The following is a 24,427-nucleotide window of genomic DNA, read 5'->3' as shown; positions in this document are numbered from 1 at the left end:
GAGGAATAGTGAGTAGTGTCTATGAACCGTTCAGAAATCTGATGGCAGAGCGGGAAAAAACTGTCCCTAAAATGTTGAGTGTGGGGATTTGGGCTTCTCTTCCTCCTCCCTGAAGGTGGTCATGAGGAGAGGGCATGTTGCAGAGGGTGACAATCATTCCTGAGAGACTGCTTTTTGAAGATGTTCTCGATGGTGGGGAAGGTTGTGCCTGTGATGGGTCTGGCCTTGTCTGTAGCCCTTTGCAGTCTCTCTCAGTCACACACATGAAAGGAGGTGATGCAATCAGACAGAATGTTTTCTGTTGTGTATTAATAGTTCAGTAATACTGCAAATATATTGTTTGATTATTCTTGTTCATTTAAATAATTCATATGTAAAAATAAATGAATTCCATACGTCATGACACTACCGCATCATACCTCACTTGAAGTATAAATGAAGTTAGACGCACATTCCCAGCTCCAGGTTTCCTTTCAATTAGTTTTTATGTTTCAGAGTTACAAAATATAACACTGGCAGCAAGGAAATTTTAAACGAACCTGAAGCAGCTACCTGGCTGTTGAAGTGCAGCGAGATGTTCGAGTTCAAAAACAAAACCACAGCCAGTCAGTCAGGTTAAAAAATTGCAGCATGTATCTCTCCAGGAAGTGACAAAAATAGCTGAGTTTTAAAAAAATGCAGAAAACGGATAAACTCACAGGGGTTCATAAACAGAGAGTACCGGGTAAAATTAAAAATATATTGCTTTTAAAAGCAGAAATGACTGGCTACATTTGGAAGATAGATGCAGTCGATTGCACAACAGGTTACTGGATTTTGTATACTAAATGGATTGAGCAGTATCTTAAAGCACATGGAATATCCAATGAGAAACCAGTACCAGTTTTACTGAGTGCATTGGGTGGAAAAGCATATATGGTGGTTTGCTTAGAAGTTTGACTGCTTCAACCAAACCAGCCGAAATGAGCTTTGCTGATATTGTGAAAGTAATGCAGGAAACATTGTGGATTGCAGAATGCTTTAGGTTTCATAGGCAGAATCTAAATGAAAGGCAGTCCATTTCAGCTTACAGGGCTAAACAGAAGAGATTGTCCAGCATTGTCAGTTTGGTCAGTTTGAGCTTAATGAGAGATCATTTAGTTTGTGGAATCTTACAAGAAAACGTTCAAAAACAGCTCATAACTGAAGCAAAACTTACATTTAGGAAAGCAGTTGAAATAGCTGTATCACTGGAAACAGAGACACAATTGAGTTGCTGACAGGAATGAAAGTGAACAGGAACAAAATTGCAACATCTAAACGGAAACTGGCCTGGCCTTACAAATTGTGTTACCATTGTGCCAGGGGCTCACATACACCAGACCAATGCAGGTTTAAAAGCAAAAGTTGCAGAAAATATAACAAAACAGATCACACACAAAGTGCATGTCGAGTAACCAAAAATAAATGGACAACACAGTAAAGAGTAAAAGATAAAAAGTCAAGTTACAGTTTCAAAAAATAACACTAATCTGCATGCTGTTAATTAAAAATCTGATGATGAAAATGGCACAGGACTGCGTAGCCTTGAGATTTATAGTGTGAAAATTAACAATAGACAAGCAATATGGCTTACACCAGAAGTGAATGACAAATTAGTTAAAATGGAATCGAACACTGGCTTTTCAAAGATATTAAACGGAAACTAGTGGATAGTCAACTAAAACCTTATACTGAAGAAAAGATAATTCCTGTGGGAGTGATATTCCTAACAGTGAATTACAACAAACAACAAGCCACATTGGGCTTGTATGTGGTAAAAACAGGAGGGCCATAGAGACAACTACAACTTGATTGGAGATCCACCTACCATTTGGATGCCACATTCCCTGTAATAGAGTCGACTAAAAGCAAATTAAGAAAGGTAGCGGATGATGCCACAGCAGTGTTCAAAGATGGCATTGGAAAACTCAAACATATCAAGGGTAAAATAGTGTTAAATGTAAATGCCACACCCAAATTTTGCAAAACTCGTCCAGTTCTGATACCATCTGTGATAAAGTAACCAGTATGCTAGATCACATGGAAACTGAAGGAATTATTTCTAAGGTTGAGTGGAGCCCATGGTCCCAGAAGACAAGAAGAATGGATCTGTCGGGATCTGCAGTAATTTTAAGGTCACTGTCAAACCAGTACTGAAAGTAGGTAAATATCCTCTGCCAAAATAGAGGATATCTTTGCAAACCTTTCTGGAGGGAAACACTTCAGCAAAGTGAACTTAACCAAAGCCAACTTATAGATAGGTATGGAAGAAGAGTCCAATGTATTTCTCACCATAAACACTCACAAAGGGCTTTATCACTATAATAAGCTTATTTTTGGAGCATCTGCACCTGCACTCCGGCAGAAAGCTATAGACCAGGCTGCCAAGTCACTCAGTGTTTCTAGGGTGACATTATTGATACCAGTGAGGATGACAAGGAACATATCTAGAATATCAAGACAGTGTTAAAAACAATTAGAAGATGATGGGCTTAGAGCATGGCGTAATAAGTGTGAATTAGAACATTAGAAGGTTTTTGACAAGAATAGGCCATTCAGCCCAACAAAGCTTACCAAATTCCTATCCACATAGTGTGTTGAAATTACTATTGAGTTGAGACTTGAAAGTCTCTAAGGTACTACTCTCAAACTACACAACTAAAAGGTAGTTTGTTACAAATGTCCACAACTCACTGTGTAAAGAAATGCTTCCTGATGTTGGTCTAAAATCTCCCTTTAACCAATCTCCACCTATGGCCCTGTGTCCTTGATGATGGATAAAGTTTGTAAGTAGCAGCTGGCATCCACCTTACTGATATGTTTAATGATTTTGTACACTTCCATCATGTCTTCTCTCATTATACGTAAACTTAGGCGAAAAAGATTTAATTCTTTCTTTATAGCTCATACCCTGCTGACCTGGAACAATTCTAGTCACTCTTCTCTGAACTCTCTCCAGTGCCTTCACATCCCTCACAAAGTATGGAGACCAAAATTGTACACAGTACTCAAGATGTGGCCTCAGAAGCACATTATACAGCTTAAGGAGAATGGCTCTAGACTTGAACTCCACTGAGCACGTTATATCACCCAAATATTCTATTAGCCTTCCTAATTGCTTCTGTGCATTGTCTAGATGTTGACAGTGATGAGTCTACCAGGGCACCCAAAACCTTCTCATACACTGCACTTTCTAACTCAAAACTCCCCGTTGTATATTTATATCTAATATTGCTACTTCCTAAATGTAATATTTTATCTGTTTATTATTATTATTAAATTTTATCTGCCATTTATCTGCCCACATCAGGATTTTGTTTAGATCTATCTGTATTGATTCTGTTATCAGCCTGTCTCCTAATTTTGTGTCATTGGCAAACTTTACTAGTTTATTTGTTATGTGCTAATTCAAATCATTAATGTCAGTTAGAAACTTCAGCAGCCCCAAAATTGATCCCTGTGGAACCCCATTTTTAACATCTTCTAGGTGTGAAAATAATCCTGTCAGCATAACTCATTGTTTTCTGTTTTTGAGCCAGTTCAGCAGCTATTCACACACTTTGCTCTGAATCCCTACCTCCTGTAATGTGATTATTAACCTCTCATGGGGTACCTTGTCAAAAGCCTTTTGAAAATCCAAGTAAGTTATATCAATAGTTATCATATATTTTAGTTGCATCTTCATAAATTCCAATATATTAGTAAACATGATTTTCCCTTTCTGAACCCATGCTGGCTTTCTGTTAACATGCCTGTTCTTATCAGGTACTTTTTCATCTCAATCTTTATTAATGTTTCTATTAACTTACCTACGATACACATTAGCTTACTGGTCTATAGTTACCAGGATCAGTGTAGTCACCCTTTTTATATACCGGGACACTGTTAGCCCATTTCCAATCTTCACTAACTTTTGCAAAATACATGTTAGGGGTTTGTATGCATAATCACAGACCTCTTTAAGTACTCTTGGATATACAATATGTGTCTGGCCCTGGAGATTTATTAACTTTCAGTCTTATTAGCTGAAGTGGCACCTCACTTTCTAAGATCTCTAAGTCACTTAAAAGAACCTTATTTTTCTCTACACTTACTGGCATAATGCTAACATCTTTGCAGATGAATAGTTCAGCAAAGTATGAGTTAAGAGTATCCACTATGTCCTTCTCTGCCTAAATTATCACCCACTATTATTCCTTATACACTTAACTTCCTCATTAACTTTTCATTTACTACTAAAGTATTGAAAAAATCTCTTGGGGTCAATCTTAGCATTATCAGCAATATTCTTCTCAGCCTGTTTTTTGGCAATCTGAACTTCCCTCTTGACAAGAGTTCTCATATTTCCATATGCCCTACTGTTAACATCATTACTACTTTCTCTGTATTTCTTATACAGCTGTCTTTTCATCAGAATTTTTATGTATATCTTTATTCCCCCGTGTAGTTGATCTGTTGTCTTTATTGCTTCTCCCGACCTTTGGTATGAACATTTCCCATGCTGCACTTTAAACTAAACATCACTTACTGTGGTCACACCATCCATGTATAAGGTATTACACAAGTGTGCTGAGAAAATTTAAGCACTGGTGGATGCCCCAAGGCTGAAGAACATGTCACAGTTGTGGTCCTTTCTTAAGATTTGTGAATTAGCGTAACAGGTTCCTGCCAAACCTGGCTACTGTGCTCCACTCCTTGAACCCATTACGACAAATCGCAAAGAAATGGCAATGTATGAAACAGTGTGAGGTGGCTTTCTAAAAGACAAAGGAAGTGGTGATGTCAGACACTGTACTCACATATTATGGTCCACATTGTCCAGTGAAGCTTGCCTCACGGTATAGATGTGATTATGTCACATTTTATGAGCGATGGAAGTGAATGCCCCATAGCATTTGCATCACACTCCCTTAACTGAGCAGAGAAAAACTATGGCACAGATACACAGAGAGGCCTTGAGTCTGGTTTGGGCTGTAAAATGTTTTAGCCAGTACTTGTACAGGAGAGTTTACCCTTGTTACTGTTCATCAAACACTGGTATCCATTTTCAATCCACAGAAGAGTGTTCCACTAACAGCAGCACCACAAGAGCAGAGATGGGCTAGGCAGAGCTCAAATGCCATCTGTGTGTTCGTCCATCATCAACGTCGATGAGGACCTTGTCACCATTAACTAGCGCGTGATTTGGGTTTAAGTGAGGGAGAGTTACGCAGCATCAGCCTCACTCTCTCTTCCCAATTCCCATCTGGATCCAGTGGCAAGACAGAGTCGAGATGGCTGGAGATGGGACTAGACGCAGTGTCCTGCTCTACACGTTCCACGACGCTTGCAGAGACCGCCTTCTTGACCGTTGGACCTTCCATTGGTCTCGTCCGCTCAATCCGCCGGAGTCTGTCTTCACAGGCTGGGATAGACAACTCCCTATCTCACCGAGGGTTTGAGACCCGTCGGCTACCCTCACCTGGTTTAGCTGGCTTGTCGAAGCCATTGTCCGGGGTGTGGCCGCTGTCGCATGCAAACAGCTACGGGGAGCCACAGGTGAGAGCTGAGTGCCAGGTGGGGACCAAAGGTGGACTAACCGCCTTGAAAAGGATGCGACATGTTACCCCACCAGAGGTGCTACCCCTTCCTGACGCCACAGACACCCCAAAATGCCATCTATAATTTGCTGATGACACAACCACTGCTGGCAGAATTTCAGATGGTGACGAGAAGGTGTACAGGAGTGGGATATATCAGCTAGTTGAATGATGTCACAGCAACAACCTAGCACTAAACATCAGTGAGACCAAGGAATTGATTGACGACTTCAGAAAAAGTAAAACAAGGGAACACATGCCAGTGCTCAGAGAGGGATCAGAAATGATCTGATAGAGGGTGAGCAATTTCAAGTTCCTGGGTATCAACCTCTCTGAGGGTCTCTCCTGGGCCCAACGTTTCAATGCAGTTACAAAGAAGGCATGACATTGGCTATATTTCATTAGGAGTTTGAGGAGATTTAGTATGTCAGGAAAGACACAGAAATGTCTACAAATGTACCATGGAGAGCATTCTAACTGGTTGCATCACCGTCTGCTATGGCAGGGACTACTGCATAGGGTTGAAATAAGATGCAGAATGTTGCAAACTCAGTCAGCTCCATCATATAAAAGTTGCTGGTGAACGCAGCAGGCCAGGTAGCGTCTGTAGGAAGAGATACAGTTGACGTTTCAGGCCGAGACCCTTCGTCAGGACTAACTGAAGGAAGAGCTAGTAAGAGATTTGAAAGTGGGAGGGGGAGGGGGAGATCCAAAATGATAGGAGAAGACAGGAGAGGGAGGGATGGAGCCAAGAGCTGGACAGGTGATTGGCAAAAGGGCTATGAGAGGATCATGGGACAGGAGGCCCAGGGAGAAAGAAAAGGGAGAGGGGGGAAAACCCAGAGTATGGGCAAGAGGTATAGTGAGAGGAACAGAGGGAGAAAAAGGACAGAGAGAAAAAAGAATGTGTGTATATAAATAAATAACAGATGGGGTATGAGAGGGAGGCGGGGAAGTAGCGGAAGTTTGAGAAGTCAATGTTCATGCCATCAGGTTGGAGGCTACCCAGGCAGAATATAAGGTGCTGTTCCTCCAACCTGAGTGTGACTTCATCTTTACAGTAAAGGAGGCCATATCTCTGTCTATCTCTGGAGACAGCTTATCTACTGATGTCTACTATAAGCCTACTGACTCTCACAGCTATCTAGACTGTACCTCTTCCCACCCTGTTACTTGCAAAAATGCCACCCCCTTCTCGCAATTCCTCCGTCTCCCCCGCTTCTGCTCTCAGGATGAGGCTTTTCATCCCAGGACGAGGAAGATGTCCTCCTTTTTTAAATAAAGGGGCTTCCCTTCCTCCACCATCAACTCTGCTCTCAAACGCATCTTCCCCATTTCATGCACATCTGCTCTCACTCCATCCTCCTGCCACCCCACTAGGTGGGGTAGGATGGAGTGGAGGGCCCAGGCTATGGCATCAGCATTGGGCCAGTTAGTGTGGCAGATGAACTGGAAAGGGTCCAATATTGCTGGAAGGTGGGATTTTATACAATCCATTACCAGCCTTTTAAAGCCTCAGGGCTGTAGTTGTTTTGACCAGTTACTGTCACTCTCTTAGACACCAAAATGATAGTGGATACTTTGAAGCCTGCAGGGTCAGTGAACTGTTTCAACGAGATATTAAAGGTGTCCATTAAGACTTCTGTTAGCTGCGTCTACTGGTCCTCCGGATTCGGGGGTTCAGCTCCGAACTAACGACACTAATAATTAAAACAAAATTGTTTCAGAACAGCAATGAAGAATCCTTCACTTCTGAGTGTGAAGGTATTCCTGAGTCTTTACCCAGGATTTGCATGCCTGACATGAGTGAAAACCAAAAGGAAGCTACTGACATGATGAAGGGAGCATTGAACACTGCCTGAGAAGAAGGACCTTGGTTGCTGCCCTAAATGCCAGCAGCAGAACGGGCAAAGTAAATAAAAGTTGTCTGGCTCTGAAACTAATTTGACAGGGGGATGGGAACCGGAATGACAGAGCGGAGGAAGGGGAAAACAGAAATAATTCTAAGATAGTGAGCAGTAAAGATGTCAGGAAAGACAGGCAGGTGATGGGGCAAATTTGTAGCCATTGGGATGAGTTGCAGTGAAATCAAAGCGAAAAGTACCAAATACTGGTCTTAAGGTGTTATACTTAAATGCACGCAGCATAAGGAATAAGGTGGATGATCTTGTCGTACAGCTACAGATTGGCAGGTATGATATTGTGGCCATCACTGAGACGTGGCTAAAGGATGCATGTCTCTGGAGCAGAACGTCCAAGGATACATGGTGTATCGGAGGGATAGGAAGGTAGGCAGAGGGGGAGGCGTGGCTTTATTGGTAAGAAATGATATTAAATCATTAGAAAGAGGTGACATAGGATCGGAAGGTGCAGAATTTTTATGGGTTGAGCTAAGAAATTGCAAGGGTAAAAGGACTCTGATGGCAGTTATTTATAGGCCTCCAAACAGCTGCAGGGATGTGGACTACAAATTACAACAGGAAATAGAAAAGGCTTGTCAGAAGGGCAGTGTTATGATAATTGTGGGGGGATTTTAACATGCGAGTGGATTGGGAAAATCAGGTCGGCACTGGATCCCAAGAGAGAGAATTTGTAGAATGTCTGCGAGATGGCTTTTTAGAACAGCTTGTTGTTGAGCCCACTGGGGATCGGCTGTACTGGATTGGGTATTGTGTAATGAACCGGAGGTGATTAGAGAGATTGAGGTGAAGGAACCCTTAGGAGGCAGTGATCATAACATGATTGAGTTCACTGTGAAATTTGAAAAAGATAAGCCGAAATCTGATGTGTCAGTATTTCAGTGGAGTAAAGGAAATTACAGTGGCATGACAGAGGAAATGGCCAAAGTTGACTGGAAAGGGACACTGGCGAGAAAGACGGCAGAGCAGCAGTGGCTGGAGTTTATGCGAGAAGTGAGGAAGGTGCAAGACAGGTATATTCCAAAAAAGAAGAAATTTTCAAATAGAAGAAGGATGCAACCGTGGTTGACAAGAGAAGTCAAAGCCAAAGTTAAAGCAAAGGAGGAATAAAGCAAAATACAAGGAAGCAAAAATTAGTGGGAAAACAGAGGATTGGGAAGTTTTTAAAACCTAAGAAGGTCATTAAGAGGGAAAAGATTAACTATGAAAGGAAGCTAGCAAATAATATCAAAGAGGATACTAAAAGCTTTTTCAGGTATATGAAGAGTAAAAAACAGCTGACAGTAGATATAGGACTGATAGAAAATGATGCTGGAGAAATTGTAATGGGAGATAAGGAGCTGACAGAGGAACTGAATGAGTATTTTGCATCAGTCTTCACTGAGGAAGACATCAGCAGTATACCGGACACTCAAGGGTGGCAGGGAAGAGAAGTGTGCGCAGTCACAATTACGACAGAGAAAGTACTCAGGAAGCTGAATAGTCTAAAGGTAGATAAATCTCCCGGACCAGGTGGAATGCACCCGCGTGTTCTGAAGGAAGTAGCTGTGGAGATTGCGGAGGCATTAGTGATGATCTTTCAAAAGTCGATAGATTCTGGCATGGTTCCGGAGGACTGGAAAATTGCAAATGTCACTCCGCTACGTAAGAAGGGGGCAAGAAAGCAAAAAGGAAATTATAGACCTGTTAGCTTGACATCGGTGGTTGGGAAGTTGTTGGAGTCGATTGTCAAGGATGAGGTTACAGAGTACCTGGAGGCATATGACAAGATAGGCAGAACTCAGCATGGATTCCTTAAAGGAAAATCCTGCCTGACAAACCTATTACAATTTTTTGAGGAAATTACCAGTAGGGTAGACAAGGAAGATGCAGTGCATGTTGTATATTTGGATTTTCAGAAGGCCTTTGACAAGGTGCTACACATGAGGCTACTTAACAAGATAAAAGCCCATGAACTTACGGGCAAGTTACATACGTGGATAGATTGTTGGCTGATTGGCAGGAAACAGAGAGTGGGAATAAAGGGATCCTATTCTGGTTGGCTGCCGGTTACCAGTGGTGTTCCACAGGGGTCTGTGTTGGGGCCGCTTCTTTTTACATTGTACGTCAATGATTTGGATTATGGAATAGATGGCTTTGTGGCTAAGTTTGCTGACGATATGAAGATAGGTGGAGGGGCCGGTATTGCTGAGGAAACGGAGAGTCTGCAGAGAGACTTGGATAGATTGGAAGAATGGGCAGAGAAGTGGCAAATGAAGTACAATGTTGGAAAGTGTATGGTTATGCACTTTGGCAGAAGAAATAAACGGGCAGACTATTATTTAAATGGGGAAAGAATTCAAAGTTCGGAGATGCAATGGGACTTGGGAGTCCTCGTACAGGATACCCTTAAGGTTAACCTCCAGGTTGAATCAGTAGTGAAGAAGGCAAATGCAATTTTGGCATTCATTTCTAGAGGAATAGAGTATAGGAGCAGGATGTGATGTTGAGGCTCTATAAGGCACTGGTGAGACCTCACTTGGAGTACTATGGGCAGTTTTGGTCTCCTTATTTAAGAAAGGATGTGCTGACATTGGAGAGGGTACAGAGAAGAATCACTAGAATGATTCCGGGAATGAGAGGTTTAACATATGAGGAACGTTTGTCCGCTCTTGGACTGTATTCCTTGGAGTTTAGAAGAATGAGGGGAGACCTCATAGAAACATTTCGAATGTTAAAAGGCATGGACAGAATGGATGTGGCAAAGTTGTTTCCCATGATGGGGGAGTCTAGTACGAGAGGGCATGACTTAAGGATTGAAGGACGCCCTTTCAGAACAGAAATGCGAAGAAATTTTTTTAGTCAGAGGGTGGTGAATGTATGGAATTTGTTGCCACGGGCAGCAGTGGAGGCCAAGTCATTGGGTGTATTTAAGGCAGAGATTGATAGGTATCTGAGTAGCCAGGGCATCAAAGGTTATGGTGAGAAGGCGGGGGAGTGGGACTAAGTGGGAGAATGGATCAGCTCATGATAAAATGGCGGAGCAGACTCGATGGGCCGCATGGCCGACTTCTGCTCCTTTGTCTTATGGTCTCATGGTCTTATGGAAACTTTCTGCCAGGAAGGGGACTGGAGTCAGAGACGTTCGTTATACTTACAGGTATCGGCCTGAGCACTTGCTGCATTGTGCCTGTGCACACTTTGATATTTGTATCTGACAGTAAATTGCTGTTACCTGCAGGGCTTCAGAGCACGAGTTCAGCATTAAGGGTCATCATGTTAGATCTTCATCAGCTGGCAGGTCACGTGGATTGAATGACTTCTGTCTGGAACCCGAAGACCGACACTCAATGTTTTAGAAACAGCTTCTTCCCTTCTGCCGTCAGATTTCTGAACGGCTCAGGATTTTTGCCTTTATTTCCTGTTGTAAATTATAGCCTACTTTATGTATTGCTTTGCACAAAGAAAAATTCAAGACATATGTCAATGATAATAAATACAATTCAAAGTTTAAAGTACATTTATTATCAAATTATGTATTCTATATTCAACCTTGAGATTTGTCTTGTTGCAGGCAGCCACAAAACAAAGAAACACAATAGAACCCTTTAAAAACCCACACAACAAAGACTATCAAACACCTGGTGTGAAAAACATGAACAAATCATACAAACAACAAAAAAGTAAACAATAATAAAATTACAGGCTGCAATTGGTTGCAGTTCAGAAGAAGTAGATCTAGAAGAGTACCTAGTAGTTTTGTGAGCTGTCTGCAACAGTTGGTCACTGGCACCGTCTTGCATGAACTTTGAACTTTGAACTATCTACAGGCACTTTATGATTCTAATTCTCATTCATCATTTCTTTGCTGCAAATTTCTGTGTTTCACTTGAGACACAGTAGATTTAAAATGAAATTTACCACAAACTATAAGCTCTGGAGACACAAGAACCTGCAAAAGTTGTAAACTGGAGCAAAAAAAAAAATCGGCTGAAGGAACTCAGAAGGTCAAGCAACACCTTTGCACAGGGTGGGTGGGTGGAAGGAGTTGATGATGTTTTGGGTCAAAATTCAGATCTGATGCAGGCTGTCAACCCAAAGCATGAAAAATTCTTTTATACCCTCCCCCAACAAATGCAGCTTGACCTGCTGAGCTCCTTCAACAATTGTTAAGTGCTGCAAGAATGCCTCACTCAAGGAACAATGCTGAAACTGTTGTGAGAATGAAACAAGCTGCAGGTGCTGAAAATCTGAAATAAAATCCAAAATGCTAGATACATTCAGCAGATGAGGAAGCACCTGTGCAGAGACAAACCGCCAATGTTTCAGGTCTGATCATGTGTGACACTGATAGTGTAACACTGTTACAGCACCAGCAATCCGCGGTCACTCCTGCCACCGTCCGTAAGGAGTTAGTACACTCTCCCCATGACCACCTGGCTTTCCTCGCGCATCTCACAGACGTATAGGTTAGTAGATTAATTGTTTGTATGGGTATAATTGGGAAGTGTGGGCTCGTTTTTACCATGTTGTATCTCCAAATAAAACATGTGGTACAAATGCACTGTAGGGATTGCTGAATGTGGAGTAATAGATATTAATGTATATCAATGCATGGGTTTCTAGCCCTTGTATCAACCCCTCACACCCTCCACCCTTACACACACACACACACACACACACACACACACAAATACATACACACAAACACACACACAGATGCACACAGAAATACATACACACAAACGCGCGCACACACACAGACACACACATGCACACACTTCCACACACACACACACACATTCACATACAAACGCACACTCATGCACACACACAAATGCGCGTGCACACACTCATACACACACACAGACACACACACACACACACACACACACACACACACACACGTAGTACAAGGTGGTTTGGAACAGTTGTTAATCCTTGTCTCCTGTTTTAACAGCTTGGTTTTCCCCACGGCCAGACTAGGAGCAGATGGGCAGTTCAGTGATTTTCTGGATGGCATTGGTCCGGCTCAGCTGGTGGGACGGCAGACTTTGGCCGCCCCTTCCATGGGTGAGTTGCCAACCCATGACTTCATTACCTCATTCCATTCTGCTAACCGTTCGGCTTCTGCTCTTGCTCAGAACGCTGCCACTGAAATCCGGCCATCCCAGAAACGGGCACCGATTATCCCATAATCCTTGGACATGTCGTGAGCCTGTGGCAAGATTGTGTAAGAGGTAGGGATGCTGCTCACGGCCCCAGTGATGGGGGTTCAATCCCAGCCCGGCACGGTGTGCAATGTACATCTTCTCCTGTCACTGCACAGGCTTCCTCTGGGTGCATCGAGTCAAGTTTATTGCCATTTTACTATATACATGCGTGTAATGTATATTACTATGCAATGTGTTTAGAAATGAGATGTTTCTCCAAACCAGGGTGTAAGGTAGTACACATTACACACGATAACTTATGAAGGTAAGGATAAAATCTACAGATGAACCACACACAAACAACAAACTGAAGTGCATTCACCACTGCGGATTGCTGGTGGTGAACGTGTGGAACCTGTTGCCACATGCAGCTGTGGAGGCCACATTGTTGGGTGTATTTAAAGCAGAGGTTGATAGGCTCTCGATTGGACATGGCATCAAAGGTTATGGGGAAAAGGCCAGGAACTGGAGTTGAGGAGGAAAAAAAAAGGATCAGCCATGATTGAATGGTGGAGCAGACTCGATGGGCTAAATGGCCTAATTCTGCTCCTATGTCTTATGGTCTTAGCATTAAATATTGTAAGGTATGGAACAGCTTAAGCAGTGACACTTTGAATGCGATGTGGCCCATATTTCAGAAGCCCAATTGCCTGGGGGACGAAATTGTTTCCCATCCTGACCGTTCTTAGTCTCCTGCCTGATGGTAGAATGTCAAAGAGGACTCTGGATGGATGGGTGGGATCCTTAATAATACTAAGGGCCCTGTGTATGCAGCGCTCCTGATAAATGTCCATGATGGATGTTAGGGAGACCCCTAAAATCCTCTCAGCTGTTCTCACCGTCCTTTGTAGGGACTTCTGGTCCGATACTGCACTACCCCCGTACTAGATGGAGATGCAGTTTGTCAGGATGCTCTCAGTGCTTCCCCTGTATCCACGTCACAAAGGTTATTCAGCCATTGTAAGTTACCCCTTGGCACAAGTAAAGAAGCAAGCAGAATTTGATCGGGACGAGAGAGGATAATTACAGGGTTAAGAGGAAACGAGGCTGATGGGATTGCTTCACTCGGAACACACACAAAATGCTGAGGGAACTCAGCAGGCCAGGGAGCATCTCTGGAAAAGAGTAAAGTCAATGTTTTGGGCCAAGACCCTTCATCGGGACTGAGCAAAAAAAGATTGCAAGCTAGCACAAGGAGGTAAGGGGAGGGAAGGAAGACATATGAGGTGGTAAGTGATAGGTGAAACCGGGAGAGAGGGAGGGGTGAAGTAAAGAACTGGAAAGCTGATAGGAGAAAGAGATAAAGAGCGGGAGAAGGGGGAATCTGATAGGAGAGGGTAGAAGACCATGGAAGAAAGGGAAGGGGGAGGAGCTCCAGAGGCAGGTGATGGGCAGGTAAGGAGATAAGGTGAGAGAGGGAAATGGGAATGGGAATGGTGAAGAGGAGGGGGGGCAAGTTCGAGGTATCAATGTTCATGCCATCAGGTTGGAGGCTACCCAGACGGAATATAAGGTGTTGCTCCTCCAACCTGAGTGTGACCTCATCGCAGCAGTAGAGGAGGCCATGGATTGGGAATGGAGAGTGGAAGTGAAGTGGGTGGCCACTGGGAGATCCTGCTTTTTCGGGTGTATGAAGTGTAGGCGGTCTCCCAATCTACGTTGGGTCTCATCGATATACAGGAGGCTACACTGGGAGCACCGAGCACGGTAAATGACCCCAACAGACTCACAAGTGAAGTGTCACCTCACCTGGAAGGACTACTTGGGGCCCTGAATGATAGTGAAAGAGGTGGTGTAGGGGCAGGTGCAGCACTTGTTCCATTTGCAAGGATACATAGCAGAAGGGAGATCATTGGGAAGGGACGAATGGACAAGGGAGTCGTGTAAGGAGCGATCCCTACAGAAGGTGGAAAGTGGGGAGGAGAGAAAGATGTTTTTGGTGGTGGGATCCCTCCTGGTACTTACCTTTGCTAGTAGAATCAGTCCTTCCAGGTGAGGCAGCACGTTACTTGTGAGTCTGCTGGGGTCATCTTCTGTATCTGGTGCTCCTGATGTGGCCTTCTGTTTGCAACGAGATCCAATGTAAATTGTGAGACCACTTCATTGAGCACCTATGCTCCATCCGCCAGAAAAAGCGGGGTCTCTCGGTGGCCACCTATTTCAATTCTACTTTCCCATTCCCATTCCAACATGCCTGCCCATGGTCTCCTCTACTGCCACGGTGAGGCCACACTCGGGCTGGAGGAGCAACACCTTAAGGGTAGCCTCCAACCTGATGGCATGAACATCAATTTCTCAAACTTCAAGTAAGTGCCTCCCCTTCTCCATTCCTATTCCCATTTCCCTCTCTCACCTCATCTCCTTACCTGCCCATCACCTCCCTCTGGTGTTCCTCCTCCTTCCCTTTCTTCCATAGTCTGGCCTCTTCTATCGGATACCCGCTTCTCCAGCCCTGTATCCCTTTCACCAATCCACTTCCCAGCGTTTTACTTCACCCCTCCCCCTCGCCCGGTTTCACCTCTCATCCTCTACCTTGTACTTCTTCCTCCCTTCCCCCCACCTTCTTACTCTGACTCTCATCTTGTGCCCCAGCCCTGATGAAGGGTCTCGGCCCGAAATGCCAACCGTTTATTTCTTTCCATGGATGCTGCCTGGCCTGCTGAGTTCCTCCAGCACTTTGTGTGTGTTGTTTAGATCTCCAGCGTCTGCAGATTCTCTCATCTTTACTCCAGTCAGAGCTCACATAGACCCAGTGGGAGGCTGAAGTTGGATGAGGTGATTTTCTGATTCTCACAGGGGACTCTGAAGCGGAGTACAGGAGCACAAGAATGCCCAGAGGTAGGAACGGACAGATGGAAGTTGGAGCCAGGCTACAGGAGGAACAGTGGGGTATGGAGTGGGGAGGGAGCCACCCAGGACATCAGCCTGGACAGATCTGGCTTCTGTAGCTCAAGAGGGAAGGCAGGCTGAGAGCAGACAAGGATGTGCACCTGGATAGTTGAGGCTAATAAGATACAAACTACACTTACTGTCGATGTGTGTATGCAGTATGCAACCCTGACATTTCATCCTCCCACAGACAGACATGAAACAGAGAAAACCCTGGAACCAGTTAAAGAAAAACATCAAATACTCCCCCCCCACTCATAAAAAAACAAATCGTGCAAACAGCAAGAAAAGAAATCGAGTGAGACTCACAGAATATAAAATACAAAATCAGAAGTGTCCAGGCATATTCAGTTCAGCTCAGAGTTCATTATCTGCAGGTTGCCCCAATTCAAAATCACCCAAAATAGCAACAACAAGAAACCAGAAACACATCATAACGTGAGCCACAGAGCCCAATCCCACAAACTGCATCGATTAAATCCTGCCCTTGACCTGGGACTCCAGCACCATCCTCCGACAGCACCGAGGGTGAGAGAGACCGTTCAAACACAGGGACCTTCCTTCAGGAGACGAGAGTGAGAGGGAGAGAGAGAGAGCCCATCACACATAGACACCATCCTCCGGTAGCTTCGAGGGTGAGAGAGACCATTCGAACTCAGACACTTCCCTCCAGCAGCAGAGAGTGAGAGGGAGGAGAGACAGACCGTCACACATAGACACCTTCCTCTGGCAGCAGCGAGAGGCCAGTAGACAGCACTGAACACCCGCTCGCCCTCCACACGTGATCTTCAATCTTCCCCTGGGCTTTACTCGGTGAGATCTGCGAGAAATGGAGTTGATCACGGGCTCGTGGCTCATCTCCAGGCTTCCTGGGCTCGTGGCCACACACTTTGCTCGAAGCCGCACTGAGCCCCCTTGGGGACAGCAAATCGCCAGATCGCTCCATCATACCGCCAAAATGTAGATCCCAGGCTCCAATAGTACCAGAACCACATTTGAAAGAAAAAGACAACGTAAAAGAAATGAAAGTAGATTTGTGACCCATCTGGAGCATGTCGCCCTTGGTCACTTTGTTTGCTGGTACCATCTTCTTCCGGAAAATAAGCTTCTGTTCTTAACTCCAACGTGTGTGCAGTTTATATTGAAGCATCTGAGAGAGTCATAAACTCATGGGATCGTACAGTACAGAAACCAATGCTTTACTCCCCCTCTTACCCCATCTGTTACTTACTTTTATACACACATTCTTTCTCTCACTCTCCTTTTTCTCCCTCTGTCCCTCTGAATATACCTCTTGCCCATCCTCTGGGTCCCCCCCCCACCCCCGTCTTTCTTCCCGGACCTCCTGTCCCATGATCCTCTCGTATCCCTTTTGCCTATCACCTGTCCAGCTCTCGGCTCCATCCCTCCCCCTCCTGTCTTCTCCTATCATTTTGGATCTCCCCCTCCCCCTCCCACTTTCAAATCCCTTACTCACTCTTCCTTCAGTTAGTCCTGACGAAGGTCTCGGCCTGAAATGTCGACTGTACCTCTTCCTAGAGATTAGAGATGCTGCCTGGCCTGCTGCGTTCACCAGCAACTTTGATGTGTGTTGCTTTACTCCACCAAGTCCATGCAGACCTACTCTAATCCCATCTGTCTGCATTAGACGTTCATCTGTTTAACTGCTTGTCTAACATAGTCATAGTACCTCATCAGGGAATGAGTTCCAGATATCCACCATTCTCTGTGCAAAAACACTTTATCCACAAATTCCCTTTAAAACTCCTTTAACCTCTGCCTGCTTCTATCTGATATCATAACCACAGGGAAAAGATTTTTACCATCTACCTTATCCATCCATCTATCCCTCTCATAATCTTATATATTTTCATCAGATCACCTCTCAGCCTTCTTCACTACCCAACCTGTCCACTCTCCCCCCTCAGCCATAGTCCTTCAGTTCCCAATGAACCTCCACCACACTCTCCCCATCTCAATCACACGCGAATCAGAACTGCACACAACATTCCAGTGCCATCTTACCAACATTTCACGAAGTTGCAATGTAACATCATAACTCTTTAATTCTATGCCCGACTTAGGCCTTCTTCATTTGCCTTGAACCCCAAGATCTCTCTATTCATTAATATTCCTTAGGTCCCTTCTCTTTACGATACACGTCTTTCCGTTATTTCACTCACTAAAATGTATAACCTTGCACTTGTTGGGATTGAACTCTATCTGCCCACAGTCCACCCAGCACTTTCTATCTGATCTATAGTCCACTATAGCCTGAGACAACTGTCCTTGCTATCCAAAACCAGCTATTTTTATGTCAGCTGCAAACCATTCATGAATTCCTTCTGGCGTTTCCATTCTTGCTTTCCAGTCCTGAAGAAGAGTCTTGGCCTGGAGCACCCATGTTTATTCCTTTCCACAGGTCTGCCTGACCTGCTAAAGTCCTCCAGCACTTTGTGCATGTTGCTAATTATTTCTGCTGTGGTCATTAACATACATCACTGATCTTGTGCTCACAGACTTCTGTCCTTCCAACCACCAACACCTGTCTCTCATCACAAAACCAATTAACCAGCTCACCACAGTATCCTTGTGCCTTAACCTTTTGGACCAGCCTTTCATGTGGGATCTTGTCAACTACCTGACTGTATTCAATGTAGACAATGTCTCACTCTGCCTTCGTTAACCTTCTTTGTTACCTCTCCAAGAATTCAATGAAATTAGTGAGGCATGATTTTCCCTCCACTAACCCTAATCAGTCACTGCCTTTCCGAATGTACGTACATCCTATCCCTTAGGATTTCTTCCAATAATTTCCCTGCCACGGATATATGGTTTACTGGCTTGCAAGCCTGGCTTGTCGCAGCTGCCCGTCTGATGTAAAACAAGAACATTAGCTATCTCCAGCCTCTGACAGTCACCTGTAGCTATCAAAGATGCAGGAAAGTCTCTGACAGCACCCTAGCTTCCTCATTTCCTTGTTTCTCATCCTGCGATAGATTCCATGGGGTCCTGGGGACTTATCAACTGTAATGAGGTCTATGATATCTACACCTCCTCCTTCTCAATACTGACCAGCTCCAGGTTATCCACTGTAGCCCTTCCTGAACCCAGTATCTCCCACATGCCTCTCCTTGGTGAGTTGTATTCATTTAGAACCTTGACCACTGCCTGTCTCTGCACTGAGATTAACACTTTGATCCTTACCAATCAAAGGCTGTTAGGATTGTGAAGCATTGTGAATGTGCTGGTTTATCCTCGCTCTCCCATCCTCACTTTCTGAGTACTTATTCAGCTGCAGCTTCAGTTGCAGGTGATGAATGAATCTGATCCCACCAGCCTCACAGATAGTACACCCCAGATCACAGTAATTCATTGCTAAAGAATACTTCCTGTGATTTCAACACTTTTAAAATCACTTGTCCTTTGTTTAAGCACTCTCCTGCCAGTTTTCTCCTTGTTCACTCTGTCTGAACGCTTGCTGGATCTGTGGATGAGGTGAATAATCCGACCTTTCCATTTCACCGTGAACCTGTTAAGTGTGGAAGTTATAAACACAAGAGATGCTGGAAATCCAGAGCAACACACACAAAATGATGGAGGAACTCAGCAGGTCAGGCAGCTACTATGGAAGTGAATAAACACAAGACATTCTGCAGATGCTGGCAATCCAGAGCAACACACACAAAATGTTACAGGAGCTCTGCAAGTCAGGCTGCGTCTGTAGAGAAGAGTAAACAGTCGAAGTGCAGAGGTTTGCAGGGAGAGAGGAGAAAGTTTAAGACTGCGGCAGTAATCAAGGTCAATATCATCAATTGGCACGTTTCTGCTATCACACAGTCGATTCATCAGGGATATCAGAACGTAGAATGCAGGACATCCCAGCATATCACAGGCCCTTCAGCCCAAAATGTCCTGCCAGCCTTTTAATCTCCTCTAAGATCAACTCCTCCTTCCCCCCGGTCCTCCATTTTTCTAGTGTTTGAATGGTGCCACAACAACAACCTCTCACTCAAACCTAAAGAGCTGATTGTCAGCTACAGGTGAAGAAACCGGTAGTACATGTGCTATTCCTCATTAGGGGATTGGAAGAGGAGGGGGATACTAACTTTAAATTCCTTGGCGTTATCATATCAGAGAATTCTGTCCTGGGACCAGCCCATAAATGCCATTGCAAAAAAGCATGACAGCACCTCTGCTTTCATAGAGGTCCACGCAGGTTCGGCACATCATCGAAAACATTGACAAACTTCTATAGATGCAGAGTGGAAAGTTCTGGTTGCATAACAGAAACAACAATGCCCTAGAATGGAAAAAGCCTTCAAAAAGTGGTGTATACAGCCCAATCCATCACAGTCAAAGCCCTCCCCACCATTGAGCACACCTCCAAGGAGGGCTGCCGCAATAAAACAGCATCCATTATCAAAGACCCTCGCTTTCTGTGCCGTCTTCTCGCTGCTGACATTAGGAAGAAGGAACAGGAGCCTTAGATCCCACACCAGCAGCTTCAGGAACAGTTATTACCCCCCAACCATCAGGCCCCTGAACCAGTGTGGATAACCCCAACTCTGAACTGCTTCAACAACCTATGAACTCACTTTCAAGGACTCTACAACTCAAATTCTCTGTGTAATTTATTTATTTATTTATTGTATTGACACAGTTTGTCTTCTTTTGCACCTTGGTTGTTTGTCAGTCTCTGTTAGTGTGTTGTTTTCCCTTGATTTTATTGGATTTCTCTGTTCTACTGTGAATGCCTGCAAGAAAATGAGCCTCGTGGTGACATATACAGTATGTACTTTGATAATAAATTTATTTTGAAGTTGGGTATAGAACATACAATATTACAGCACAGTACAGGTCTTTCAGCCCACAAGGTTGTGCCAATGTTTTAGAAACATACAAACATGGAAAACGTACAGCACAATACAGGCCTCTCGGCCCACAAAGCTGTGATGAACATGTCCTTACCTTAGAAATCACCTAGGGTTACCCATAGCCCTCTATTTTTCTGAGCTCCATGTACCTGTCCAGGAGTCTCTGAGAAGACCCTATCGTTTCCACCTCCACCACTGTCGCCGGCAACCCATTCCAAACACTCACCACACTCTGCGTAAAAAACTTACCCCTGACACCTCCCCTGGTACCTACTTCCAAGCACCTTAAAACTGTGCCCTCTCGTGCTAGCCATTTTAGCCCTGGGAAAAAGCCTCTGACTATCCACACGATCAATGCCTCTCATCATCTTATACACCTCTATCAAGTCACCTCTCATCCTCTGTCGCTCCAAGGAGAAAAGGCCAAGTTCGCTCAACCTATTCTCATAAGGCATGCTCCCCAATCCAGGCAACATCCTTGTAAATACCCTCTGGACACTTTCTATGGTTTCCACATCCTTCCTATAGTGAGACGACCAGAACTGAGCACAATACTCTAAGTGAGGTCTGACCAGGGTCCTATATAGCTGCAACATTACCTCTCGGCTCCTAAACTCAATCCCACGATTGATGAGGGCCAATGCACCATATGCCTTCTTAGCCACAGAGTCAACCTGTGCAGCTGCTTTGAGTGTCCAATGGACTTGAACCCCAAGATCCCTCGGATCCTCCACATTGTCAAGAGTCTCACCATTAGTACTATTTTCTGCCATCATATTTGACCTACCAAAATGAACCACCTCACACTTACCTGGGTTGAACTCCATCTGCCACTTCTCAGCCCAGTTTTGCATCCTATCAATGTCCAGCTGTAACCTCTGACAGCCCTCCATACTATCCACAACACCCCCAACCTTTGTGTCATCAGCAAATTTACTAATCCATCCCTCCACCTCCTCATCCAGGTCATTTATAAAAATCACGAAGAGTAAGGGTCCCAGAACAGATCCCTGAGGCACACCGACCTCCATGCAGATTATGACCCGTCTACAACCACCCATTGCCTTCTGTGGGCAAGCCAGTTCTGGATACACAAAGCAATGTCCCCTTGGATCCCATGCCTCCTTACTTTCTCAATAAGCCTTGCATGGTGTACCTTATCAAATGCTTTGCTGAAATCCATATACACTACATCTACTGCTCTTCCTTCATCAATGTGTTTAGTCACATCCTCAAAAAATTCAACCAGGCTAGTAAGGCACGACCTGCCTTTGACAAGGCCATGCTGACTATTCCTAATCATATTATACCTCTCCAAATGTTCATAAATCCTGCCTCTCAGGATCTTCTCCATCAACTTACCAACCACTGAAGTAAGACTCACTGGTCTATAATTTCCTGGGCTATCTCTACTCCCTTTCCTGAATAATGGAGCAACATCCACAGCCCACCAATCCTCCGGAACCTCTCCCATCCCCATTAATGATGCAACGATCATCGCCAGAGGCTCAGCAATCTCCTCCCTCGCTTCCCAAGGTAGCCTGGGGTACATCTCATCCAGTCCCGGAGACTTATCCAATTTGATGCTTTCCAAATGCTCCAGCACATCCTCTTTCTTAATATCTACATGCTCAAGCTTTTCAGTCCACTGTAAGTAATCCCTATAATCACCAAGATCCTTTTCCGTAGTGAATACTGAAGCAAAGTACCCCTTAAGTACCTCTGCTATCTCCTCCAGTTCCATACACTCTTTATATTAGGGACTTTTAAGAAACTCATATATGGGCACATAAGAGAGTGGAGCGATGAGTAGGAGTGAAGGGTTGGAGTCGGTGAAGAGGTCAGTTTAACGCTGTATGCCAAAGGGCCTGTCCCAAGCTGTCGGCTCTGTGTTCTAGCGTAGAGGAGAGGTGGCGGGTGGGATCTAATAAAGGACGTGGCATTTTTGCTGATAGTTCTGAGAACTTTAACAAGCTGATATGAAATGGTTGAGACCACTGATTGACTGTATCACCTTGCCACAGGTGATATCCACATTGGTATGGCTGATCGGAGCGGGCAGCTTGAGGTGGAAATCATCCAAGCCCGAGGACTGACTCCGAAGCCTGGCACGAAAGCTCTGCCAGGTAGGTGCCTGCAAGGCTCAGACTTTACCAGCTTCTCGCACTGGTCACTGCGGTGTTGCTGAGTCCTGTCGGGGGAGCAGAGGTTAGTCTGTCACTCGGAAGTGGTAAAAGTTAAGCACATTAACCTGTTTTCTGACACTGGTGAGCCAAGCTCTGCAGATCCATCACTGGTAGCAACGTTGATGTAATTGTCCAAAAAAGAACACAATTGCCTGTGTCATCTGCAGCCTTTTGCAGTAACACTTGCAGCAGCAAGCTCACTGTTTACACAGAACCTTTGTCTTCATATTCTTATTGGATGCATTGAACCCCAGTGGGACAACCTACATCCCACCCATCCTGATCCCGCTGCATAGAATTTCATTGGCCAATGCTCCTTTCCATTCACTCCCAGTGTACAGTATCCAGGGAATTAAACTTCCCATTCACTACCATCGTTCAACTGATGTTCATTAAATTCTAGTCCATTCACTCCCATTGTGCAGAATCCAATGGATTAAACCATTTACCATTCAATATAATTCCACGGGATTACAAACAGATCAGTCTGCCGTGATATGAAATCCCATTGGATCAAATTTCATTTGTATTAATCACACTAATGCAATACTATTTTTTCCATTTATTCATGGTCTCTTAATTATCATGAATTTCATATACAAAGCTGCAGGTGATGAGTGTGTACAGCTGTAATCTTTGCACAAATGATTGTTTTTCTTTAAAATATTATCATTTAATGTATTTTGCATTCTACTCTATCCAAAGGTTGCATCTTAATAGATGCTCCTGCATTTAAAGGTTGCAGGAGCTTTTGGAAAGCATCAAGTTGGATAAGTCACCGGGACCGTATGAGATGTACCCCAGGCTACTGTGGGGGTGCAAGGGAGGAGATTGCTGAGCCTCTGGCGATGATCTTTGCATCATCAATGGGGACGGGTGAGGTTCTGGAGGATTGGAGGGTTGTGGATGTTGTTCCCTTATTCAAGAAAGGGAGTGGAACAGCCCAGGAAATTATAGACCAGTGAGTCTTACTTCAGTGGTTGGTAAGTTGATGGTGAAGATCCTGAGAGGCAGGATTTATGAACATTTGGAGGGGTATAATATGATTAGGAATAATCAGCAGGGCTTTGTCAAAGGCAGGTCGTGCATTACTAGCCTGATTGAATTTTTTGAGGATGTGACTAAACACATTGATGAAGGTAGAGCAGTAGATGTAGTGTATATAGATTTCAGCAAGGCATTTGATAAAGTACACCATGCAAAGCTTATTGAGAAAGTAAGGAGGCATGAGATCCAAGAGGACATTGCATTGTGGATGCAGAACTGGCTTGCCCACAGAAGGCATGGGTGATTGTAGACAGGTCATATTCTGCATGGAGGTCGGTTACCAGTGGTGTGCCTCAGGGATCTGTTCTAGGACCACTACTCTTCGTGATTTTTATAAATGACCTGGATGAGGAGGTGGAGGGATGGGTTAGTAAATTTGCTGATGACACAAAGGTTGGAGGTGTTGTGGATAGTGTGGAAAGCTGTCAGAGGTTACAGTGGGATATTGATAGGATGCAAAACTGGGCTGAGAAGTGGCAGATGGAGTTCAACCCAGATAAGTGTGAGGTGGTTCATTTTGGTGGGTCAAGTATGATGACAGAATATAGTATTAATGGTGAGACTCTTTTCGGTGTGGAGGATCAGAGGGATCTTGGGGTCTGAGTCCACAGGACACTCAAAGCTGCTGCGCGGGTTGACTCTGTGGTTAAGAAAGCATACAGTGCATTGGCCTTCATCAATCGTGGGATTGAGTTTAGGAGCCGAGAGGTAATGTTG

The 24,427-nt window shown here is 44.4% G+C and overlaps 1 protein-coding gene across 6 annotated transcripts in view; it reads left to right on the top strand.

The window, feature by feature from the left end:
- rims3 (regulating synaptic membrane exocytosis 3) overlaps nucleotides 1-24,427 on the top strand; it is a 320,769-nt gene that overhangs the window by 268,590 nt on the left and 27,752 nt on the right. For all 6 annotated transcript variants that reach the window (XM_063033771.1, XM_063033774.1, XM_063033772.1 and 3 more), the window contains 2 exons: nucleotides 12,459-12,571; nucleotides 22,502-22,603. In XM_063033771.1, coding sequence (XP_062889841.1) covers nucleotides 12,459-12,571; nucleotides 22,502-22,603 — 215 coding nt within the window. The remainder of the gene's footprint in view (nucleotides 1-12,458; nucleotides 12,572-22,501; nucleotides 22,604-24,427) is intronic.

This window comes from Mobula hypostoma, chromosome 26 (genome assembly GCF_963921235.1).
Source record: "Mobula hypostoma chromosome 26, sMobHyp1.1, whole genome shotgun sequence".
NCBI classification, from domain to species: domain Eukaryota; kingdom Metazoa; phylum Chordata; class Chondrichthyes; order Myliobatiformes; family Myliobatidae; genus Mobula; species Mobula hypostoma.
This window is presented reverse-complemented; position numbering and strand designations above follow the sequence as displayed.